The 23226-nt window shown below is 34.3% G+C and overlaps 1 protein-coding gene across 1 annotated transcript in view; it reads left to right on the plus strand.

Moving 5' to 3' along the window:
- yrt (erythrocyte membrane protein band 4.1-like yurt) overlaps positions 1-23226 on the plus strand; it is an 86764-nt gene that overhangs the window by 53195 nt on the left and 10343 nt on the right. Inside the window, exons 4-8 of the mRNA XM_089087512.1 lie at positions 8461-8581; positions 11472-11750; positions 13918-14055; positions 16954-17196; positions 17938-18008. Of these exons, the coding sequence (XP_088943638.1) occupies positions 8461-8581; positions 11472-11750; positions 13918-14055; positions 16954-17196; positions 17938-18008 (852 nt within the window). The remainder of the gene's footprint in view (positions 1-8460; positions 8582-11471; positions 11751-13917; positions 14056-16953; positions 17197-17937; positions 18009-23226) is intronic.

Below are 23226 nucleotides of genomic sequence, written 5' to 3' on the forward strand. Positions count from 1 at the left end.
TGGAACTCCTCAAAATCGCAAGGTTACTGGCGTTCTTTCAGGCTCGTACAAATGCCAGAGGTGCCATACATCCAGATATGACTGGTTTTTTTTATATCTTTAAGTCGAGCGTTTTAATACGGCTGCTGTGAACGATATGCTTTTCCATTTAAGCTTAATTTCTTGTCAAATTCTATTTAGAATCTATAAAACAATTGCAAAATTAAAAGATTTTGCCCTAAACCAAGAGAAACCAAGAGAGGATAGGATGTAATAAGTGAAAAATAAGATCAAATATGTGAGAAAACGAGGATTTTGTCAGCCAATCGCAAAATATAAAGACGAAGAAGAAGCAAATATTTTAACAAGGTGACCTCGATGAAAATCACACCATGATGAGATTCAGAATATTATAAAACTAGAGTATAGATGGTTCAGGCTCCTATCTACAAAAATGTGGAACTTTGTAATTTTTGCCAGAAGAATGACCATAGATGCGTGTCGATTTATTTGTTTGTTTTTTCCGCCCCGCCAATTCGTTTTAAGTGCAAAAAAGAAAAGAAAAAAAAATCTACCCTTTCGAAGTGATTCTAACTCTTCTATTCTGAAGTTTAACACTAGAAGTGTTAACACTTCTATTCTATTCCGCTCTTGATAGATTCACTTCGAAAGATTATTTTTTTTTTTTTAAAAAAAAAAAACTGGAAAAAGTATTAAAAATTGTTGCTGACTGTGCGAAATGCATGCGAAAAATTACTCTTAAGCACCGTACCTTCAAGGAGCGGTGTAAGGAAATGGGATCGGAATTCGAGGCAGTTCTGTTCCATTTTAACATTCGATGGTTATCTCGAGGACAGTTGCTAATTTCTGTTTTTGCCATGCGGCCGGAACTAATCCTTTTTTTTTGAAAGAGCAGTCACATTGTCATCTAGATTCCTTCAGAAATTATGAGTTCATGTACATTTTAGCATACTTGACTTGCGTTTTTGTTGGCCTCAACTGAAATTGCTAAACTTTAGCCAAGCAGAATTAACAGAAACTCTTCAGATCAACAAGGCCCTCAACGTTTTGATATCGAGAATTGGTAAGGTACTATAGGTATTGCTGCAAAAGCTATGGAGTGTTTCATATAGTTTGTTACAACATATCTTTGCGAACAATCTTTTTCGAGGACGCTGGACACAAAAACGAAGAAAAAAGGAACAAAAAAATTTTGCAAAATGACATGAGAGTGACGCTTGCCGAAATAGAGCCGCGCATTTCTGAAATGGTCTCTGAAAGGCAACAGCAGAAGTCACACTCGTTTGCAGTAACTTGAATGAAAATCATGTGCTGATGATTTATTTTTTAATTAGTTTATTTGTTTATTTTGTCTCTGTTTTTTCCTTCAATTTGTTTACTTTGTGTAACTATATGTAAATATAGTTTGCAAAAATCATCTTTTGTGTTTCAAATTAAGAAGGGCCTGTTGAACGCCCATATGAAACTGGAAAGAGTCGATACCTCCAGCAAGGTTAAGAGACGCTTTTCTAAGACCGTTGGCTTAATACGATCACCCCTGGAAAAAACAAACAAATAAATCGACACGCATCTATGGTCATTCTTCTGGCAAAAATTACAAAGTTCCACATTTTTGTAGATAGGAGCCTGAACCATCTATACTCTAGTTTTATAATATTCTGAATCTCATCATGGTGTGATTTTCATCGAGGTCACCTTACCTTTTGTGGGTTTTTTTCCTCTCTTTTTCCAAAATATGGAACAATTTCTCAGGCTCGTAGCTTTAATATGGGTAAAATTAAACTTAATGAAATTTATATATTTAGGATCAGCACAAAAAGTTAATCCTTTTAATGTATTAATTGTTATCAAAATATCTCTTTTTGATATTTTGGTTACTATTGGGCCGAGCCGATCCTTACAATTCGTTACCACGAACTTTTTGATCAAAACTTATTGGCTAATATTTCTAATATACAGATCTTTAATTTTACCATATTTTGACAACCCCTTTACTTTAATGACTCATACTAGACGTTACATTTTATTGATTTTAGGAATGCCTTTTCCGCCACTTATGCTACCACACTCCACGGACTTGATCCAAATAGATCACCTCCAACTAGTTAAATTCAATCGTTTTGATCACTGGCGCGGAAGAACTGGAGTATATGCCTTTTGGAGTGACGACCGCAGTTTTCTAGCTTACCTTTTTTTTGTCTCCGTATAAAGCTTGTTGAGTTACAGGGGAAGGGACCGGATTTTTGGAGGCTTTTTATATGATTCAGTTTTGCTTGTTTGTTTTTTTCAAAAAAAAAACAAGCAAAAAAACAAGCTTGTTTTTTTTTGTTTTTTTTACCCTTCTTTGATTTATTTTTATCATACTGTTTCTGTACTTTACTGTCCATAGTTGGTTTTTGATGCCACAGTCGAGGCATCATGATCCTGAGTGTCAAAAAAAAAAAAAAAAAAAAAAATTCTTGTTGACAGTACGTCTGACAATTGCCAAAAAAATCCAGATATTATCAGACGGGTGAACCGCAAAGATAGATAATTTTGAATGAAGCCTAGTGTCGTTTGAATTTTTATTTTATACGTTTTGGGGTACTAGTGTCCTCAGCTGTATCATACAAGTACCCATGTTAAGAAAACAATTCTCACTTCATAATTTGCGGAATAATCATAGTTAACTCATTTTGCATGCAGTCTCGCTATACTTCACCCTCACCCCCCCCCCCGATGTGCAAATATATATTCCAAATTATATATTTCCTATCTATTCTCCCAATGCGTTTACTTCTCCCAAGGAGAAGGAGACGCATCCCATTTCCTATCTCCATTTCCTATCTATTCTCCCAATGCATTGGAAATATATAATTTGGGCTGTATATTTGCACATTAGGGGGGGGGGATGGAGGTAATGTATAGCGAGGCTGCATCAGAAATGTGTTTTGGATTGATTATTCTGCATAGTACGAAGTAAGAATTGTTTCTTCAACATGGAATACTTGCTGTGCTCGATATATCATACAAGTACCCATTTTGGCGAGTGTTTTGTATATCATGACATGTCACAAAAGGAAAATAATAGCGAAGCTTCCTAGAACAAAAAAAAAAAGAAAATAATATCCTAAATCAAATACATTTCATGATGATTGCTTCAATTTTACTATTTTAGAAAAGCTCTAATTTTTGTCACATTTTTTTCTTCAAATCCTCAAACCTTCCCGCAAGGCTTATCAGCCTTTAATCCTATAGCCTCGATTGAAAGTCATTGAGCCGATATTGGGACATTCATGTCTCTGATTTTAATGACATTAAATAAAAAAAAACAAGTTTTTTTAACTGAAAGTAAGGAGCGACATTAAAACTTAAAACGAACAGAAATTATTCCGTATATGAAGGGGACTGTCCCCTCCTCAACGCTTCGCTCTTTACTCTAAAGTGTTTTATTGTTTTAAAAAGTAAATTTGTGTGACAGAGTCAAACTTTAGCGTAAAGAGCGAGGCGTTCCGGAAGAGGCAGTCCCTTTCATGTACGAAATAATTTCTGTTCGTAAGTTTTAATGTTGCTCCTTACTTTCAGTTAAAAAAACTTTGTTTTTTTATTTAATTTCTGAACGTTTTTGAATTAATGCAGCTTTGATTTTGACTCACCGTGCGTGAATAACTGGAATGCAATTTGCATATTAATTTTACTTGTTTTGGCTAAATGGCTTTCTCAAAATTTTGTTCTGACGTCACTTACGAATTAACTTACGTAACGAACTTCTATATTTTTGTATTTTATTACGTATATTAGGGAGTTTACCCCAAGTCAATCCTCGCTCTTTACGCTAAAGTTAGAATTTTTTTCGAATCACAAACCCCTGAATCACAAAGGGCGGTTAATTAGAATAGATAGCTCTTTTGAAAGTACTAAAAAAACCTTAGCGTAAAGAGCGAGGTATTGACTAGGGGGCGAAACCCCTCATATACGTAATAATTTCTGTTTGTTTTAAGTTTTAATGTTGCTCCTTACTTTCAGTTGAAAAACTTATTTTTTTTTATTTAATTTCTGATCGTTTTTTAAATAATGCTGGGAAATCCTGCGCCCCCTTCATAGAAATGTCCCTTCCCCTAAGGAAACATCCTCCATGGAAACATCCTAAAATAACGAATACTATATGTAAACAATGGGCAAAGTTCATAACTTGCAGCATTTTCCCTCAAGGAACTCTGGGGGATTAAGTCATCCTCAAAGACATATTTATTAGATTTTCGACTGTGCTGAACAAAATGGGTATCTCAAAATTTTGATTGGGTGACTTAGGGAAGAAATGAGCGTGAGAGGGGGCCAAGTTGACCTCCAATTTTTTTGGTCACTTAAAAAAAAAACTTTAGTGTAAAGAGCGAGGCGTTGAGGAGGGGACATTCCCTTTCATATACGGAATAATTTCTGTTCGTTTTAAGTTTTAATGTCGCTCCTTACTTTCAGTTAAAAAAAACTTGTTTTTTTTATTTAAGTTTTGAACGTTTTCGAATTAGTGCAGCTTTGATTTCGGCTCACCGTACATGAATAATTAGAATGAAATTTGCATATTAATTTTACTTCTTTTGGCTAAATGGCTTCTTCGAAATTTTGTTCTGACGTAACTTACGAACTAGCTAACGTAACGAACTTCTATATTGGTTTATTTTTATTACGTATATTAGGGAGTTTACCCCTAGTCAATCCTCGCTCTTTACGCTAAAGTTCGATTTTTTTTTTCGAATAACAAACCTCTGAATCACAAAGGCCGGTTAATTAGAATAGATAGCTCTTTTGAAAGTACTAAAAACAACTTTAGCGTAAAGGGCGAGGTATTGACTAGGGGGCGAAACCCCTCAAATGCGTAATAATTTCTGTTCGTTTTAAGTTTTAATGTTGCTCCTTACTTTCAGTTGAAAAAACTTATATTTTTTATTTAATTTCTGATCGTTTTTTAAATAATGATGGGATATCTTACGACCCCTTCATAGAAATTTCCCTCCCCTTTAGGAAACATCCTCCATGGAAAGATCCTAAAATAACGAATACTATATGTAAACAATGGGCAAAGTTCATAACTTGCAGCCTTTTCCCTCAGGAACTCTGGGGGATTAAGTCATCCTCAAAGACATATTTATTAGATTTTTGACTATGCTGAACAAAATGGATATCTCAAAATTTTGATTGGGTGACTTAGGGAAAAAATGAGCGTGGGAGGAGGTCAAGTTGCCCTCCAATTTTTTTGGTCACTTAAAAAGGGCAATAGCACTTTTAATTTCCGTTCAAATGAGCCCTCTTACGATATTCTAGGACTACTGGATCGATACGATCACCCCTGGGAAAATAAAAAATACAAACAAACAAATAAACACGCCTCCGTAATCTTTCTTCTGGCAAAAAATACAAAATTCCACATTTTTGCAGATAGGAGCTTGAAACTTCTATATTAAGATTCTTTGATACGCAGAAACTGATGGCGTGATTTTCATTAAAGTTCTATGACTTTTAGGGGTTGTTTTCCCCTTTTTCCGAAAATAAGGCAATTTTTCTCAGGCGCGTAACTTTTGATTGGTAAAACTAAACTTAATGAAACTTATATATTTGAAATCATCATGAAAATCTGATTCTATTGATGTGTCTATTTGTATCAAAATTTCGGTTTTTAGAGTTTTGGTTGCTATTGAGCCGGGTCGCTCCTTACTTAGTTCGTTACCACGAACTGCTTGATGTAGCATGTCCAACTTTTTCCTAATAAAATGCTATTATACAGTAAATTTTTTTTTTAAATTGTTTATTTCTTTAATATTGTCCTTTTACCCTTGGTCAGCTTAGTTACTCTACATGGAATGTTTCGACTATTCCAGCCCAAAAGACCAAAGGGACGCATAAAACTGGGTCTCAAATTTTGTCTGTATTCGGCTCGAAAATGACATCATAAGTCTCATGGCCGAGTGGACCGCTACAAAAAAAAAAAATAATGAAACTAATTTTCTCAGATATGTTTGTGACGCGTTGACAAAAATATTTACTGTATTTTTCTCAGAATTAGTTTTTGAGATTATGATTATATTGGTTGCTGCAATCAAACAGTCGTGGTAACGAACTGTATAGTAAGAGCGACTCGTCTCAATAGTAACCGAAAGTCTAAAAAACAGAATTTTTATACTAAATAGATATATCAAAAGAATCGGATTTTTACGCTGATTTTAAACATATATCTAGTAAAGAACCATCCTCGGTCCAATGTAATCTCTATAAGGAAACTCATTCTTTATTATTGATCACTTAAAAAATATCCTTGCTGCTAAAAAACAACTCGCTATTTTAAATTTCTTAAGTCTTGAATATCGATGTGACTAGTCTGCTTGAGATTTTTGAGAAGAAAACATTTATAACAATAAAATTTACAAGATTAAGAGTTTGAATAAAAACTTTCTCAGGGTGACGGGGATTCGAACCCTCGACTTTTAGAGTAGGTAGCAATACCTACTAATTTACCCGCAGGTAGCAATTACGTACGTTGGTAGGCTTGCACATAGGTGCCCGTGTCCCAGCCGCCTCGACCGTCCTGACATGTTGAAATATAATATTTAACGATAACTTAATTAGTTTTTGTTTTATCGGACGTTGTTGCAGCTAAGATGCAAATAAAAGGTACAACGGGTAACAACAATGTATGCTCTTTGCAAGGCAGAAGGCCAAGGCCGTATCCAGGGGGGGGAGGTACCCGGTTTGAACTTCCCCCCCCTAAATTTTTGACCGAGTCGAAAATTAGTAAAACCTTGGTAAAAATCAGTAAAATTACTCGAAAACTGAACGGTTTTCGAAATACAAGTTTTAAACTTTGAAAATAAGCATGAATGAAAGAGTTAATCGCAATAGTGGTAAGAACATTTCAGAGGACTTTTAATTGTCTGAAGTTGAAGCTGAAGTTGTGCCTATAGACTCCGAGAGTGTGGCCTCAGCGGCCAACAAGGAATAGAAAGCAAAGGGACCAAAACCGAAAGGGGAGAATATGGCCAAGGTGCCTAAAAACAACCTAAAATACACGAAAATGGGCATAAAAATCCACTGCCTACCTAAAAGAACTTGGGGATCTAGCCGCCAGGCCATTCTCAAATACATATACGGCCTATGTGATATTGGATTTAATTTAAATGTTGAAAAGTGCGAGTATCTTTGTTTCAACGGTAATGCTACGAATTCTCCTTTGAAACGTAATTATTCTTCTATATGTTCAGTTGATAGCCTACGTTGGTTTGTTATAATTCTGTGTAATAATATTTCTTGTTTTCATCAGTCAGCTTTTAGGGACACAAAGACCAAGATCAAATGTGGGTATTCCAAGATTGTTGCAAATTGGTCGAAGTACAAGCACAAAGCTTTAGTGTCGCTATACTCTGTTTTCTGTGACCATGCTATTTTGTACCTTTCAGGTATTTACATTTTGCTTAGGAAGAATGACCTATCTAAATTAAGGATAAATTTGTCTATTTATTTAATTTAAGTGCCGTGTGTGTTTATTTTTTCTTTCCTTTTTCTCTTTACTCTACTATTTTTCACATTGTTTGTGAAGTGGGTTATAAATAAATTATTATTATTATTATATTGTTCAGGTTGACAATCAAGCGAAGACTGAATGTAAGTGTTTGCCATGCAAATGGAACTCCTCAAAATCGCAAGGTTACTGGCGCTCTTTCGGGCTTGTACAAATGCCAGAGATGCCATACAGCCAGATATGACTTTTTTTTTGTTTTTTTTTTATCTTTAAATCGAGCGTTTTAATACGGCTGTTGTGAACGTTATGCTTTTCCATTTAAGCTTAATTTCTTGTCAAATTCTGTTTAGAATCTATAAAACAATCAGATTAAAAAATTGCAGAATTGAAAGATTTGGCCCTAAAATATATTGTTTTCGTATTTCTTTCAGCCCTCTGCCTTCCTTGAAAATTTTCCGATATCCCCCCTTCTACACTGGGTTAATGCCAGATATGTGTGTATCTATGACATTGTTAATCAAAATCTAAATGCAATCTCATATTGCTATCAAAGATGGAACTTCTAGAATCAAATTGTCAATTAAACAAAACAAGGATGTTGTGTAGTTTTATTTTAAAAGAAATTATAGTTGGCTATTTACTTTGATGTAACGAATGGTCTATGGATTTGACGTCTGCTTGCTGTCAAATAATAAAAAAAGTTTCACGCCGCCTCTGAAAACGATTGAAACCTTTTAATGTAATATAATACATCGAAGTAATTACATTGCATTCGATTAGGTTCAAACATGAATAAAAGATATTCTCTCGCGTCCCTCCCTTTTCTTTCTGCGTCTGTTTCTTTCATTCTCTTCCTCGGTAGTCTTCATGGTCTTTTCACCTGTTCTTTTCGTTATTTATATTGTCTGTATAGTTCATAGTGAATAATCACGAATAAGTTTCTTTGAGTTCTTTATTTTTTTATTCATCGATAGCTGAGTGTGGGGACTATGATCCTGACGTTCACAATGCCGCTTTTGTTTCGGAATTTCGATTTGTCCCCAATCAAACTGAAGAAATGGAAGAAATGATCCTTGAAGAGTTCAAGAAATGCAAGTAAGTGCTAAATCCTTACCCTTTTTAACAACGGTTGAGAAATGTAGGGTATACCCAAGAGCTTGAATCCCTCCTCTAATCAATACAAAACTCAAATTACCAAAACTGATATTGGATATAGATTATAATGTCTTATACAATATATATTGCCCTTTACCACCACCAACCCTCCCCTCTTAGAAATAAACCTATGTGATGTAATTTATAAAAATAAAGGAGGAGAAGGGATATTGTACGAAAAAAGAACGCCCGAGTCTTTTGGTCAAAAGACTCGGGATTCTTATCTTATTGTTTTATTTAATACAATTTCTTTGTGAGTGTCATAGGACGCTGACTTGAAAATTCTCCATGTTTAAATCGGCTCGTATACTGCTCATGGTTGCTTGAAATCCAGTTTGTTAGTATCCTTGTACTGTGCATCTAGGATCCTGGAGATTTAGAATGTCTGATAGACCACTAGCCCTTTCCCTGTTACCATTTCTCCCGCAACCATTCTAAATATTGGTGGATTTAGAATGGTTGCGCAAGAATTTTAACATAAAAATAAGCAGCTCATTTGTTTCTAATTTTTTTTTCTGTGTCCCTGAAATTCCCTTGAAGAGATGGATAAGCGTTTGTATCGTCTGTGTCAGGACCATATGTGGGATTTCCGTCTGGAGTAGGAAGTTACTAAAAAAAATAGTTTGGGGTTTTATTCCCTGCATTTTTTAGTAAAAAAAAAGAGTTGAAGATATTTTCTAGCTTTTATGAGAAATCGTCTTTTTATTTGCATATTAACGACCAATTTTTGAGTCGGAGAAATTAGTCGTGGGGGGGGGGGGTAAACCCTGCTCCCCGTCTTATGCCACCGGTTGGTGTCCTGCCGGCATGGGCGGTTGTAACATCATCAGTATTGTAGGGTGTTCACTCCGTGTTATTAATACTGTATGTGCAAAGAAAAGGGCGGAACCGAATCTGATTGTTTTTTAACTATTATGTAACTTAACCTTTCAGTTCACTCAAAGTTATCAAAGACAGAAAATAATTGCCTTCCTTGTTATTGATTAGCTAAGGAAAACAAAAAAAATTGGCAGTGCTTTCGAAATCCTTCTTTTCTATAGCTTCGATAGTTACCGATTTGTTTAATGCCAAAATAATGTGCGCGATGTTAAGATGAATGACTTTACACATGGATTTCGCATAATTGTTTTGTACAGACAGCACAAATCGGTGGTTAATAACACGATTATTTATAAGCTATAATTTTATAACTTGTAGTTCGCTGATATCTTTTTAGGAGTTTAAACTGCAAGATTGATTATTTGAGTGACAAAATTCCTTAATTGGTATTAATATTCTTCAAATATAATTTGAAATTCTCAAGTATGTGCAAATCCTTTATGGGATTTTTGGCAATACTTTTTAGGAGAGGGGGGGGGGACCAATATCATCATTTCCCCTTAGAGTCAACTTAGTAAAGAATGAAGTATTGCTCATAGTAACAAAAAGTTTAAGACGGATTAAAAAAAGAAATGTTGATGAAATGTTGCAATTTGAACTGATTCGGGGATGGTACCATAACTATTATTTGGATTAGTCTTAATAAGAAAAGCTTCCTGCAAAAACAAATTTTTGGGAATTCCGAAAAATATCCTGTAACCTTGCATAATAGCGTCGGTTCAAAACGAAAAACTGCAACGTTGAAATCATCGTAGCCAAAATCTCATTTAGGAAAATTACATTGCCCCATCTTCACCAACCAGGAAAATTACTTATTTCCATGGGAAGCAGTGAAGTCTCCTTTTTTTACTATTCTCCTGATTTTTTGTTGCCACTAGTAGGGCGGTGAAACATCCATGGGAGATTTTTAAAGGCTCGTTTGAAAGGAAATATATATATCTACGTTCTTTTTATAAGTAATAAAGCATTATACTAAAAATAAAATACCATTTTTGATAAAAACAGCATCGTCATATACAAGATAATGCCGTAATGGGTATGCCGTGAATGGGGATGTCATATTTGATTTGTCATAAAATGCGTACGTGTGCATTTCTTAATTTTTAGAAAAGAACTATCCTGCCAGTGTTGTCAAAGTGAAATAGTACTCTGAATAAAACATTTGGCTAAATAAATTTAAAGAGGGCAAAGTGCTAGGAATTATAGTCCTGGCCGCTTAGGAAATTTTAACAAATGGGCAGATAATGCTGCCCCTGGTACATTGGAATCTGGAGGAACACACTACTTAAAATAAAAACAAGGGCTTTTGTCTATGGTCAGGTCTGCTGGATTCCCTCTTGAAACAATCAACAAATGGGCATTTTGTCACTTGCAGAAGGGTCAAAATTACAGCTCATAGTTTCATTCCAATTCCGAGATAAACATTTTTGGAATTGATTTTACTTATGCGATTTTAACTATTACATTTTATTATGTTGCATATTATATCATTTGAAGATGAGAACCACACTTAATCTCTTTCCCATTTTAATTTCAAGATCCTTAGGTCCTTGGAAACCGTTTATTTATTATTGGTTGTTGCATATGCACAGGTTCAAATGTTCCCCATTTCATTCCTAGTTTTCATTTCATTCCTAGTCAAAATGGTGAGACAAGTGTTTTATTAGAGCATCTTGATTGTCAGTAAACACTGTAAACCAATAAACCAGTTTTAATTGTTAGTTGTTATTGATACTAAAGTGGCCAATAGATTCAACTCTAGGCTCTCTGTAACTTAGTTGAAAATTCTAATTCATTTGCGGTTTTGTTTATTCATCGAAATTGCAAGAAAATTGCCCACTAATAGAGGGTCAGAGATGAAATGGTAACCCCCTCCCACAAGATACTAAAGAAAAATTATTTCATGGTATGTATTGTTTTTCATCTGTTCTGATATTATTCTTTTATTTAGGGGCTCAACTCCAGCGCAAGCTGAAATGAATTATCTCAATAAAGCGAAATGGTTAGAAATGTATGGAGTGGATAACCACCGTGTTTGGGGAAAAGACGGGTGCGAGTACTCCCTTGGCCTGACGCCTACTGGTATCCTTGTTTTCGAGAAAACACAGAAAATTGGATTGTTCTTTTGGCCTAAAATTACGAAGCTGGACTTTAAGAAGAAAAAGCTGTCAGTTGTTGTCGTAGAGGATGATGAAGAGGGGCGGGAACAGGAGCATACTTTCGTTTTTAGGTATTTTTCTAGTTGTTTATTTAGTTTACAGTATGTATAATTTACTTGTCGTTTCATTTAGATAGTGTTTTTTTTTATCTGCTTTTATGATGTCTTTAGGTGATAGCCGAGTTTCTGATGTAATTGCAAATTCAGTCCAGTCTCTGGAACAAAAAGAAGGCAAAAGCTGTCTAGTATTAACCCAGCAAAATCGCTAAGTAAGTCTTAAAAAAATATATACAGCTCAATCACTTAAAAATGAATCAGGTCTATTTTTTTGTCATTTGGGTTTCCCATTTAATTTTTTTGGATAACGAATTTTACCAAATCATGGTTGCAGCAATACCTGCAACCTAGTAATGATTGAACCACGCTCAATAGTAACCAAAGTTTATAAGTACGTTAAAAAAATGTCTATTGACAAAAAAAATCATTTATAACTAATTCAAAAATAGTAACTGGTTTCTTCGATTTATTTAATTGTAAAATGTTATTTTTGTAACAAATTTACTATAATTTTGAAAAAGAGCCTGAAAGCCCCGAAAATGACGTCAGATTGAAACGAAAAGTACATCGTAAAAATTACCATTGTCAAAAAATCCTATTCGGGACACTTAGAGCCCCCCTCCCCTCTTAAACAACAATGAAAATCGTTTTTATGGATAACATTGACATGTCCGCTTTTTTTTCTAACCGGGCACTGAAACATCATAGAGAGCTGTTTAAGGCCTCATTTAAAAGCCAATTTTTATATCTAATCACTTAATAAATTTGATTTGGTAACGACATCGCACCCAAAAATTGCCATTTCCGGGATGAAACGGCTTGACAGAGAACTGGAACATCATAGACAGTTGTTTAAGGACTTATTCAATCGCTTTTTGTAAATCCGACTTGATAATGCCAGCATAAAGTGCCATATGGCAACAAAAAATTTTACTTTGGATGTCATTCCTGGAATGGAAAGGGTGGGAAGAATGAAAAGGATACTATCATAATGTTCATGGCTGGGAACCTATGGTTTACGATTTACTTCTCCCCCCCTCTATTCCTCTTTTTATTCCCCCTCCCAGTCCCCTTAACATTATTCATAAATCGTCTACTGAGTCACAAAACTAGAAAGCTAGTGCAACATAATAGAAAGCTCTTTAAGACTTCATTTAAAAGCTAGTTTAATATCTAATCGCTTTTTATTAAGTTAACTTGGTAGCGCCATCATAAAGTGCTATATCACACCCAAAAATTGCACTACGTGGTTGTTTTCCATTTTTTTTTCTAGTGGAAATACCAAAAAAGGGCCTTTTAGAATGAAAAAACTCCAAAAAAGAACATTTTCAAAATATGGGCTAGGACAAAACTAGGGAGCACGGTCACTGTGCTCCCTATAATTTATATATATATATATATATATATATATATATATATATATATATATATATATATATATATATATATATATATAATATAAGCTAAGTTAAACCTATATTTAATGCCCTATTTTAGTAAAAACTCATGTTAACTTCATCAGTTTCTTTGCCTAAGTTGGAAAACATATTTTTATACCTTCTATAGTCAATATTTTCAAAACTAAAAAGCTTACTGAAATTATTTTAAGACACAAATTTTTCCTGCTTAAAATAAAGAGCGGATTTAAAACTTAAAGCAGAAGAAAAATACTGATTCAGGGCTTATGCATTGTGTTTTTGAATAGCTGTTTCAAACAAACTGTCTTATTATTTCCCTATATTATATATATGTAATATTATATATTATATATATATATATATATATATATATATATATATATATATATATATATATATATATATATATATATATATATATATATATATATATATATATATATATATATATATTCTTATTTCCTTATTACCAAGCTCAGATGAAACCCACTGCGCCACTACAAGACAAAAAATTGATTTCCTATTGTGTTAAAGTTATAGAATATGTATAGATTTAAAGACGACACTTTTGTCTGTTTTAACTGTGCTGAACTTAGGATCAGGGTTGAGCTCTTTTATTTTTTTCATAAAATTTTCTCTGGCAAGTGTTCAAATGAAAATGGCTCGATTGTATGGTAGGAAATCATAAATTAGTTTTTTGTTTATCCTTGATAGTCTAATGATGTTAAATCCCAGCATGTAATCAGAAAGTTTTCGCTTTCCAGACTCGAAAATGAAAAGGCCTGCAAACACTTATGGAAGTGCGCTGTTGAACACCATGCTTTTTTCCGTTTACGAGGTTCAGCTAAAGCCCCTGCAGTAAAACAGAGTTTTTTCCGAATGGGGTCCAGATTCCGATACAGGTAAAAGACAAAGATATTCGAGGAACTTATGTTAGAGTAAATAATCGCATCTTGGATACGCCCTTATTCTGGGCACAAGTTAGACTAGGTTGTAATATGGCTACATTCGCTTTTATTGTGGCATTGGTAAGTGGCAGCGCTGAAGTTTGAACTGCCATAGAAAGGATTTTTTGACAAAGCATGCAAAATTTGAAAAGGGTTATGGATATATAAGTGACTTACTTGACTTAAGTCCCATTTGTCCTTGGAGGTCATTTTGGGCCTCTTCGTTCACCATTCTATTGATGTAACTCCTTTACGCACTTCTACCTTCTGCGAGGCGGAGAAGCTATGGTAGGCTAAGTGACGAAAATTTGTCTTTCCATCTCTTTGGGGGGTGCCATCTAGGTCGGGAACCATGTACCCGGCCATCAAAGGCTATCTTCAGGAGATGAGTGCTATCCATACGTTGTATATGCCATAGCCATCTGAGATATATAAGTATACTTACCAAACATGAATTAGATATAAATAGCAGTTTCAAGTTCTCTATTATGATTTTCTTCTTCTTGAAAAGTTCCACCGTGAATTCTATTAAACGTTGTATATTCACGTTGGCATGAAGAAACCCTTATATTTAGAGGAAAAAAAATGCGAAGAAAAGCCCATTAAAAACCAGTTACCATCTTGTGAGCATCCACTAATCAAGTAACTGATCTAATATCCGTGCAGCAAGATTAGAATCTAAAATACTGAGTGGAATGAAATTCATTTCCTGTCCCCTTTCTATGACTTTATAAATGAATTTAATCAAATACTGAAGCAGTATTATATATATTTGTGTGTTACTATATAATAATATTTGTCATGCATACAGCATGACAAATATTTAAGTGACACGTTAATTATTTTTTTTCCTTGAATTTCCAAAAAAATTCTTACATTTTCTACGCTGTTTGCCGATGTTTGGCATTTTTCTATGACAAATTTAACTGAAAAAGTATGTTTTAATAATAGTTTAAAGCTGCGGAAACGACAGTAGTCACACATGAAAAAAGTTCTAACAGAAATTAGGTTTTCTATACGTATTCACTATTCTTTGCTCTGCGAAGATGGTCAAATTGTTGTTGAATCATCCTCAAAATTTAAGTGTAAACAAGGAAAATGAACCACAGCATATTGTAAATAAAGAAGAAAAGATTACAGTATACGGGTCTCTTTGTATATCTACGTTTAAAGAGAAAATTTTAAAGGTTTATAATTCAGGATATACACATCCCCTTCTTCAGTGATGCAAAGAGAAAAACCATTCCCCCGGATATATTGATTTAATTTTGTGCAATTCAATTTTGCCACAGCATGGTCGCTATTCAATCAAAAAATCTTCAAACCTTTAGGTAAATAGTTAAGAAGTAATGACATTTGTCTCCTCATGAATGTAATGTTGAATTATGACGTCATTTTAGGACACATAATCAGTAATAATTTGTCTCCTCATGAATGTAATGTTGAATTATGACGTCATTTTAGGGCAAATAAGCAGTAATGACATTTGTCCCCTCATGAATGTAATGTTGAATTATGACGTCACTTTAGGGCAAATTAATTCTTGCTTCAGCAATTGAGGCTCCGTCGCAAATAATTCCATTTTTATAGATAGTAAATGCTTTTAACATATATACACACAACGGGGTAACGTGGGGGGAGGGGGCAATCTTTCTCTAAGATTTATCTGAGGTGCCTTCTCTCGGGAAAACTAAGTAAAGATAGTTTAATCTCCGAATGGACGCGGATTTATAATCTCGTACTTATATGAGGCTACATACCTCCTACATTAAATCTAAAATGTTTTAGCCAACAGTTAGTGCAGTATGGATGCTTTGTGGCATTTTGTTCAGTATTTGTGTATGCTTTCATTGGAATTTATTTAATTTGCTGTTCAGTACCTGGTCGACCTTCGTTAACTTGAAATTCACGGAACCACTATTTTTCTTCGAGTTACGTATAGTTTGACTTTTGCATAGTTCGAGTTATAGAGGTCATTCTACGCAAAATTCGACTTATAAAAGTAACGAGTTATAGATGTAAGAAAATTTGAGTTACAAGGGTACAGAATCGCTGAATTTATTTCCTACATCCATTTAAAGTAAATAATAACTTTATTTGTGTATTTTACACTTGATTTTATAAAGACTTTTCTTTCAAATGTCAATAATAAAACTTGTTTGCTAAGCATTTACAGAATTTGACTAAAAAATATGTTAAACAAAATTAATAAATGTCTTAAGTTTACACGTTGCAACCTGCATACTGGGGTTTTGACTAACAGAGTTCCGTTGGAAAAACTGCGAGATATAGAGGTAAACTTTGACTTGTGGAGGTAAACGGAAAATTAAATCACGATTTATCTTCTGAAGTTCGAGTTATAGAGGTAATTTTTGGGTCACTTCGAGTTAAAAAGGTAAAATATAACCGTAATGTTATTACGAGTAATGCATGTTTTTTTTTCGACTTAGACAGGTTTTTCCAAGGGGACTGAAAATAATTCGAGATTTTGAGTTGCCCTTCCGTGAATGCCCTTCCGTGAATTTTTAAAACTCTACACAAAAATACAGTATCCTCTTTTTTCTATATTTCTGCAGCTTTTGCTGGTCATTATAATTCCAAGTTTTTTTTTTTTTTTTTTTTTTTTTTTTTTTTTTTTTTATATATATATATATATATATATATATATATATATATATATATATATATATACTCCGGTCATTTTGTTCTATTCCGTATTTCTTTATCTACCAATGAGGGTTTCAGCTGTGATTTGGAGTCCCATTTTAGTCTTGGAAATGTGTTTTAGAGTATTGCTATTTAATGTTTTAACCACATAACACTTTTTGCGACTTCTTGTTATAACTATTTCAGTGGGAGGACGGAGTTCCAGACTACTTTGACATCTAGGTCTCGGAGGACTGTTCAGTTTGAGCGCCGCCCGTCACAGCGTTTTGCTCGAAGACAGTCGCACGTTTTACGCGAGAGGAGAATACCAACAACGGTTGTGGAAGCCGAAGGACCCTCCACCAGTACATCACCGACTGTCCCCGCTGAAGTATCTGTACCTGTTGAAGCCAAGAAGGATCTGCCCCCTGTGCACGATAGCAGGCCCACGTGAGCAGCTTTGACTTTTATTCACCTTTTTGGTTCTAGAATTTAACTGAGCTTTCGTTGAGATTGGAGTCACTTCAAAATTTTTGTTTTATATTTTCCCTGACTCTTCCCGTTCCTATAATGCTAACCATTGCAAGGCATTTATTTTGTAGAAATATGACGAAACTGAAAATATTCTTTGATTCTTTGTTTTATGCTATAAATACAATAAGAGTATGTAGAAAAGGGGAGGGGTGGGGGAGTCTAAAAAATAAGGAAAAACGAAAAGTAAGAAATTACACTGGCTCTAGTAATTTTGAAGGTGTCATGTCTAAGTTTTGTCAAACTGAATAATTCCATTATTGAATTCCATTCCATTCCATATTGAATTATTAAAAGGTTCAATAAGCATCTTTTTACTGCCTGACCAAGACTTTTTATTATGGGATATGCCCATATTTGGAATTGGTTCTCATATAATATTTGTGATCCTATATGTGATAATATATGTGATATGACAACTTTAAAAGTGTAATGATTTTCATCATTTGGGGGGGGGGGGCAAATGTCAAGTTACTATTCAGATACTAGAATCAACATCAAACAAACAACCTCTGCTAGTGAAGTTGTTTGTAGGGGATGTTACAAGGACTGAGACAGAGAAAGGGTCTTCCAAATATGAGTATCTTCTTCATGTTTTGCTTTTTCCTTATTAACATAGTAATTTATATTTCATTTTTAATTATTGTTTTCTTCATTTAGAAGTGCCATGTCGAATTTGGGACGGTCAACCAGTGCTGCGTCAGAAACAAAAGCATCTTCGATCAATACAGGTAGGTAACATTGTCCAATCTTGACTTCGCTACCCTGTTTGGTTTTGGATTGATCGTACCATTATCGTGTTGCGAACTCGGAAACAATATAGTCATAACTTCTATATGACTTCTAACAATATAGTCAAACAATATAGTCATATCTTCTTTATTTTTGAGAGGGAGGGAGAGGAGGGAAACGAAAGGGAGATGAATAGATAAATAAATTGAATTCTTTATTTTAAAGAAGACACTACAAAAAAAGGTCCTGTAGGCTTAATGGCCTGTGTGGTCTCAGTAATACACTAGAATAAACAATCTATAATTTAATTTAGATGTAGACTCCCTCATGGAAATGAAAAAAAATATAGACTAAACTCCAACCCAATCCAATAACATTTAAAATAAATCATGTTCAAATCTAGACAATATTCTTTCTAGCAGCCCACGAACAATCATTTTATAGAACTTCAAAATCAAATTTTTTGAAAGAGGCTTCCAAATATTGAGAAGTGCAAGGGGTGACTGAAAAAAATCGATCTTGCGAGCATATTATTTTCTTATTTATTTTTTTCTCGACAGTTTTGAAATTACATTTGAATGCATATGCAGTTTATGTCATCATTCAAATGTGCAACTGAAGCCTTTAAGAGCACCAACTTGTAGAATATCATAGATACAAATTGTCGGTTAAAAGTGAATGGTGTGGACAGGATCTGGTAGAATCTAATGAATTGCCTAGTCTATTACAAGAACCCACCCTCAAAATGTTTTGGCATCAGAGAGGCGAAATCGAGTCCCATAAATCGCTGCGTGTTTGGCCCTCCGGGCATATTTAGCGTCTATGCGACTTGTTGTGAAACATTGACCTTTGTTCTATATTTATGGAACTTTTATGTAACGCCAAATACAAAACATATAAATTATCTCTGATAGTGCAAAATGGTTTATTCTGAACTTTGAAATAATATATTTAACGCAATAGCCGCCTTCTGTTTTTTTACTCATGTTTTTTTTTGTATGTGTGTATGTGTATTTTCCTAATTTGTTACTATTACGATGGAGGAATATAGTAACAACAATAAAAAAAAATAAAAAAAATATCTATTCTGGTTTATCTGGGGAACTGTACATTAGTTTTCGAGTTGCAGTTAATCAGAAGTTAATCAAAACTTAAAAATGTGTATTTTTAAAAACGGGTTTTTAATCATTCTGGAAATTTCTTTTTTACAAATTAAGGGAAGCAAATCTTTGCTCATTAGAATTTAGGTACATATATAGGCCAGCACTGTATATGTTAGCTTATGTAGGCTCGAGCCTTGGGAGAAAGTTTTTTCAGGGTGATGTGTCAAAGACATCACTTTTTTTTCACAAAAGAATTTTATCATAACGGGGAACTCTATTTGAATCTCTAGCTTTGAATTTTAGCATAGTTGGAACACTACCTTTAGCCTTATCCGGTCTGTTTGTTTATTAGTTCAGAAAGTTCTTCATTCAAGAATAAGCAAAATTTTTTTTTCTCTTATAATTTGTCACTTTGAAAGTGGAAATACAACATATTGTAGTACAACATATGTAGTGGCCACCAAATACAGCATAGTGGCCACCAACATATGTAGTGGCCACCTCATGAAGAAAAAAAATCTTCTTTGAGAAGGTTTTAAATTTTATTTGAAAATTGGCAACCTGGGATTTTCTGGTCTGGAAAAAGATCTAGATAGGTTACGAGTCTGAGAGAATTTGTTTAGAGTTTTAATTTTGAAAAAAATCATGTGAGTGATGTCATATTTATAGACGTTTCAAGAGCATAAATTACGCCATTCCCTCCCCCCTCCCTCGGAGTGCTGGTATCATTTTTAGTATATATGACGTACGCAAAGTTACACAAGATGACAAATGACTTTGAACAGCTAAAGAAAATGGTATGGAAGAAGAATTCACACATGACTTTCTTAACCATCCAGGAATGGAAAAAAGTTAAGTCTGTGTCTGTGAAGGGCGAAAAGGAAAGAAGAATTGAACTCATGCTAAAAAAAAATATTTGATTTACATCACATTTATATACATTTAAAGAGCGAAAACCATATAAATTTTTCATCAGGGGTGTTCGTATCGTTTTTAGTATCTATGACACGTTACAAATGACGTTACAGACAATGTGATGATTATGTTAATGCGTAATTGGAGAATATAATATATAGAAACCTGCCGCTTGCCGAAGGTCGGGCGAAGCCCAGGCTCATGAATTTAGTTTTGAAAATCTATTCAGACATTCATGTAGTCTCTGAACCAGATTACACAGAAGACATTTTGTTCTTTAATGGGCATTCTATTGAAATTGTTGACCAGATTTTAAAAAAAGGCGAAAAGAAGATAAGAATGACCTTAATTCTGACTCTTCGATCATCCTCATGAAGGAATAGGAAAACTGCACAATCTAACCATATATCCCTAGACTTAGCGACAAACGTGTAAAAATTATACAAAAGCATAATTTTCCTGTTTCCTACAAAAATAGAATTAATTTTGGACGAAGTATCAATCCCAGAATAGACAGATCTTCAAAAAATCGAAAAGTAAAAATGATGATTTTGATTCTAAATTAGTCCTCCACTTTTGTGAATACCAAGATCATTTAGTTATTTTAATGAGAAACCTTGGTGTCCACAATGGATGGTGCTACCAAACTCTTTTAGAGAAGTAATTGAAATCATAATAAACAAAAAAAACAAAAAACACAAACATAAAGATCTTGCTCTAAAAAGAGATACTGGGAGTATTTTTATGAATCTTATCTAAGATAGTATAGCAAAAAAACACTCAATATACATTCGTTCTCATTATGAAAAAAGATCAATTAGTCATCTTAATCGAAGTCGAATCAATTGACAGCCTGTACCTGCAGCCACGAAAAAAAATTCAAGCATTTATTCAAAATCAGTTTTCCCTTTCCATAAGGTTATTTTCAACGGTTAATTTTTATAGCTTTTATTTATTTTTTATTTTGTAGTGACGAATATTTTTTTTTGTCCGTTGTGTACTACCAATGTGTTCTATGAACCTACCTGAAGACCTGAGGCACTGGTGGGTACCATGGGTGCTACAAGGAGATTTCCTGTAGGGAGGGGGGTGGTGGTAAGGCATAACAGTAGGATTTTTTTGAAATAACATTTAAAAGGAAATACCCTTTGTTACATGGTTGTAACAGTTGTAACACGGTTGTAATAAGTTACAACCGTGTAACAAAGGGTATATCCATTTAAATGCAAATTCTTTCTTAAAGTTGTAATGTTTTTAGATCGTTTTTGTGGCCAGAAATTTCAATATGCTAGTCTAAACAAAAAAAAGAACTGTGTAGCCGATTTCGACGCTGGGCCCCGACATTTGGGTTGCGACAGGCTTGTATATATTGATTCTCGTTGTAAGCAGCCTGCTCCTCGTATGTCTTGTAACCGCATGTTTCTTTGCTCTTCATTTTTGTTTTTGACTCGTTTTAATTCTTGCTACCGCTTATCTTCGAACCAGATGTTTCTTTGTTCTTCGCTTTTGTTTTTGACTCGTTGGAATTGTCATTGACGCAACTATTCTAACTATATCCCGTTGCTACTTATTTTCTAAACCCATATTTCTTCTAACCAGATATTTATTTGTTCTTCACTTTCAATTTTGACTCGTTATAATTGTCGTTGTCGCAAGTCATCTATCCATATATTTCTTTGTTCTTCATGGTCTAGGTTATTCATTTGTCCTATAGGTATTATGAAACTACACTTGGTATATCTATGTATCTTGTGTAATTTTGCCTGCATCGTAGACACTAAAAACGATACAACCACTACTGAGGCAAAAAACATATTTATGTACGTTTCACTCACGGGACCTCCCCCCCCCCCCCAAATTAAGGATCTTAACGAATTTTCTCAAACTCGTCACCTGTATAGATCATTTTTAGGCCAGAAAATCCCTGGTTGCAGGCAAGTGTGTTGCATCATCTTGCAGATTGTGATTTACTTTAATATTTCAGTTACTACGGGCTAGAATTTGTCTTTATTATAATTACTCAAAATCCAGAATCCTCTGGTTTTTACTGAACTTGTGGTAGTTTTATGTAAAAGGAAATTACACACCGATTATGATCGGTGTGCATTCAAAATTATGCATTCAAAATTCCGGGAAAAAACCTTTCGCTCAGTATAAATTATTATTCAAAAGAAATAAAGTAATATATGGACATCGAGAAGTAAATTCCCTGTTGAACTTCAATTTAAACGCTTTCAGCTGTCAATGAACCAACAAACCACGAAACTCCACATATTGGAATTTCATGACCCCCTATTGTAAAGGCCTAGTATAGCTCTCGCTTGGTTATAAAGGACAGTAGTTACGGTAGTGAGGAACCCTTAAAGTGATATTTGAATATAGGATGATAAAATCGCCCGTTGTTTATTCGTAACTCATGGGATGTTTTACCGTCGCAATATCAACAGACATTTTTGTTTTGTTGTTTCGACGCATTTCTTTATTTTAGTCTGTGGCTTTTCACTACACTGTGTCCTTTGGTGTTTAGTAAGATTAAATTTCAGGATTCCTTTCCCTTCAATATTCCATTCATTCTCTTCTAATTTTTTATAAGATTCTCCTTCATTCCCTTTAAGTATCTCGCACATTTGGCATTCCTTTGGTGTCTTGTGAGACTACTTAGCTATGAAAACTTTTTTTCTTGCGTTTTTCATACTTGAATGGCTTTTCACTAGTGTGAATCCTCATGTGTTTGGTGAGGGCGCTATTCTGACTGAAACCCCGCTTACGTATGTCACACTTGAATGACTTTTCACCGGTGTGGATTCGTATGTGAGTAGTGAGGTGGTTATTCCATGTAAAACCTTGGTTACATATGTCGCACTTGAATGGCTTTTCACCGATGTGGATTTTCCTGTGTGCAGTGAGGGCGCTATGCTGAATAAAACCCTACTTACATATGTCACAATTGAATAGTTTTTCACCGGTGTGAAGTCACCTGTATACAGTGAGGTTGTCTTTCTTACTAAAACCTAGGTCACATACGCTACACCTGAATGGCTTTATCCCGTTGTGAACTCTCCTGTGTGCAGCGAGGCTGCCATTCTGACTAAAACCTCGGTCACAAATGTCATACTTGAATGGTTTTCCCCCTCCTTTTTGCAGTGAGGTTGTCTTTCTCAATAAAACCTCTGTCACGTATGTCACACTTGAATTGCTT

Source organism: Artemia sp. Qi Xiang Cuo, chromosome 1 (assembly GCF_049724085.1).
Source record: "Artemia sp. Qi Xiang Cuo chromosome 1, ASM4972408v1, whole genome shotgun sequence".
NCBI lineage: Eukaryota > Metazoa > Arthropoda > Branchiopoda > Anostraca > Artemiidae > Artemia > Artemia sp. Qi Xiang Cuo.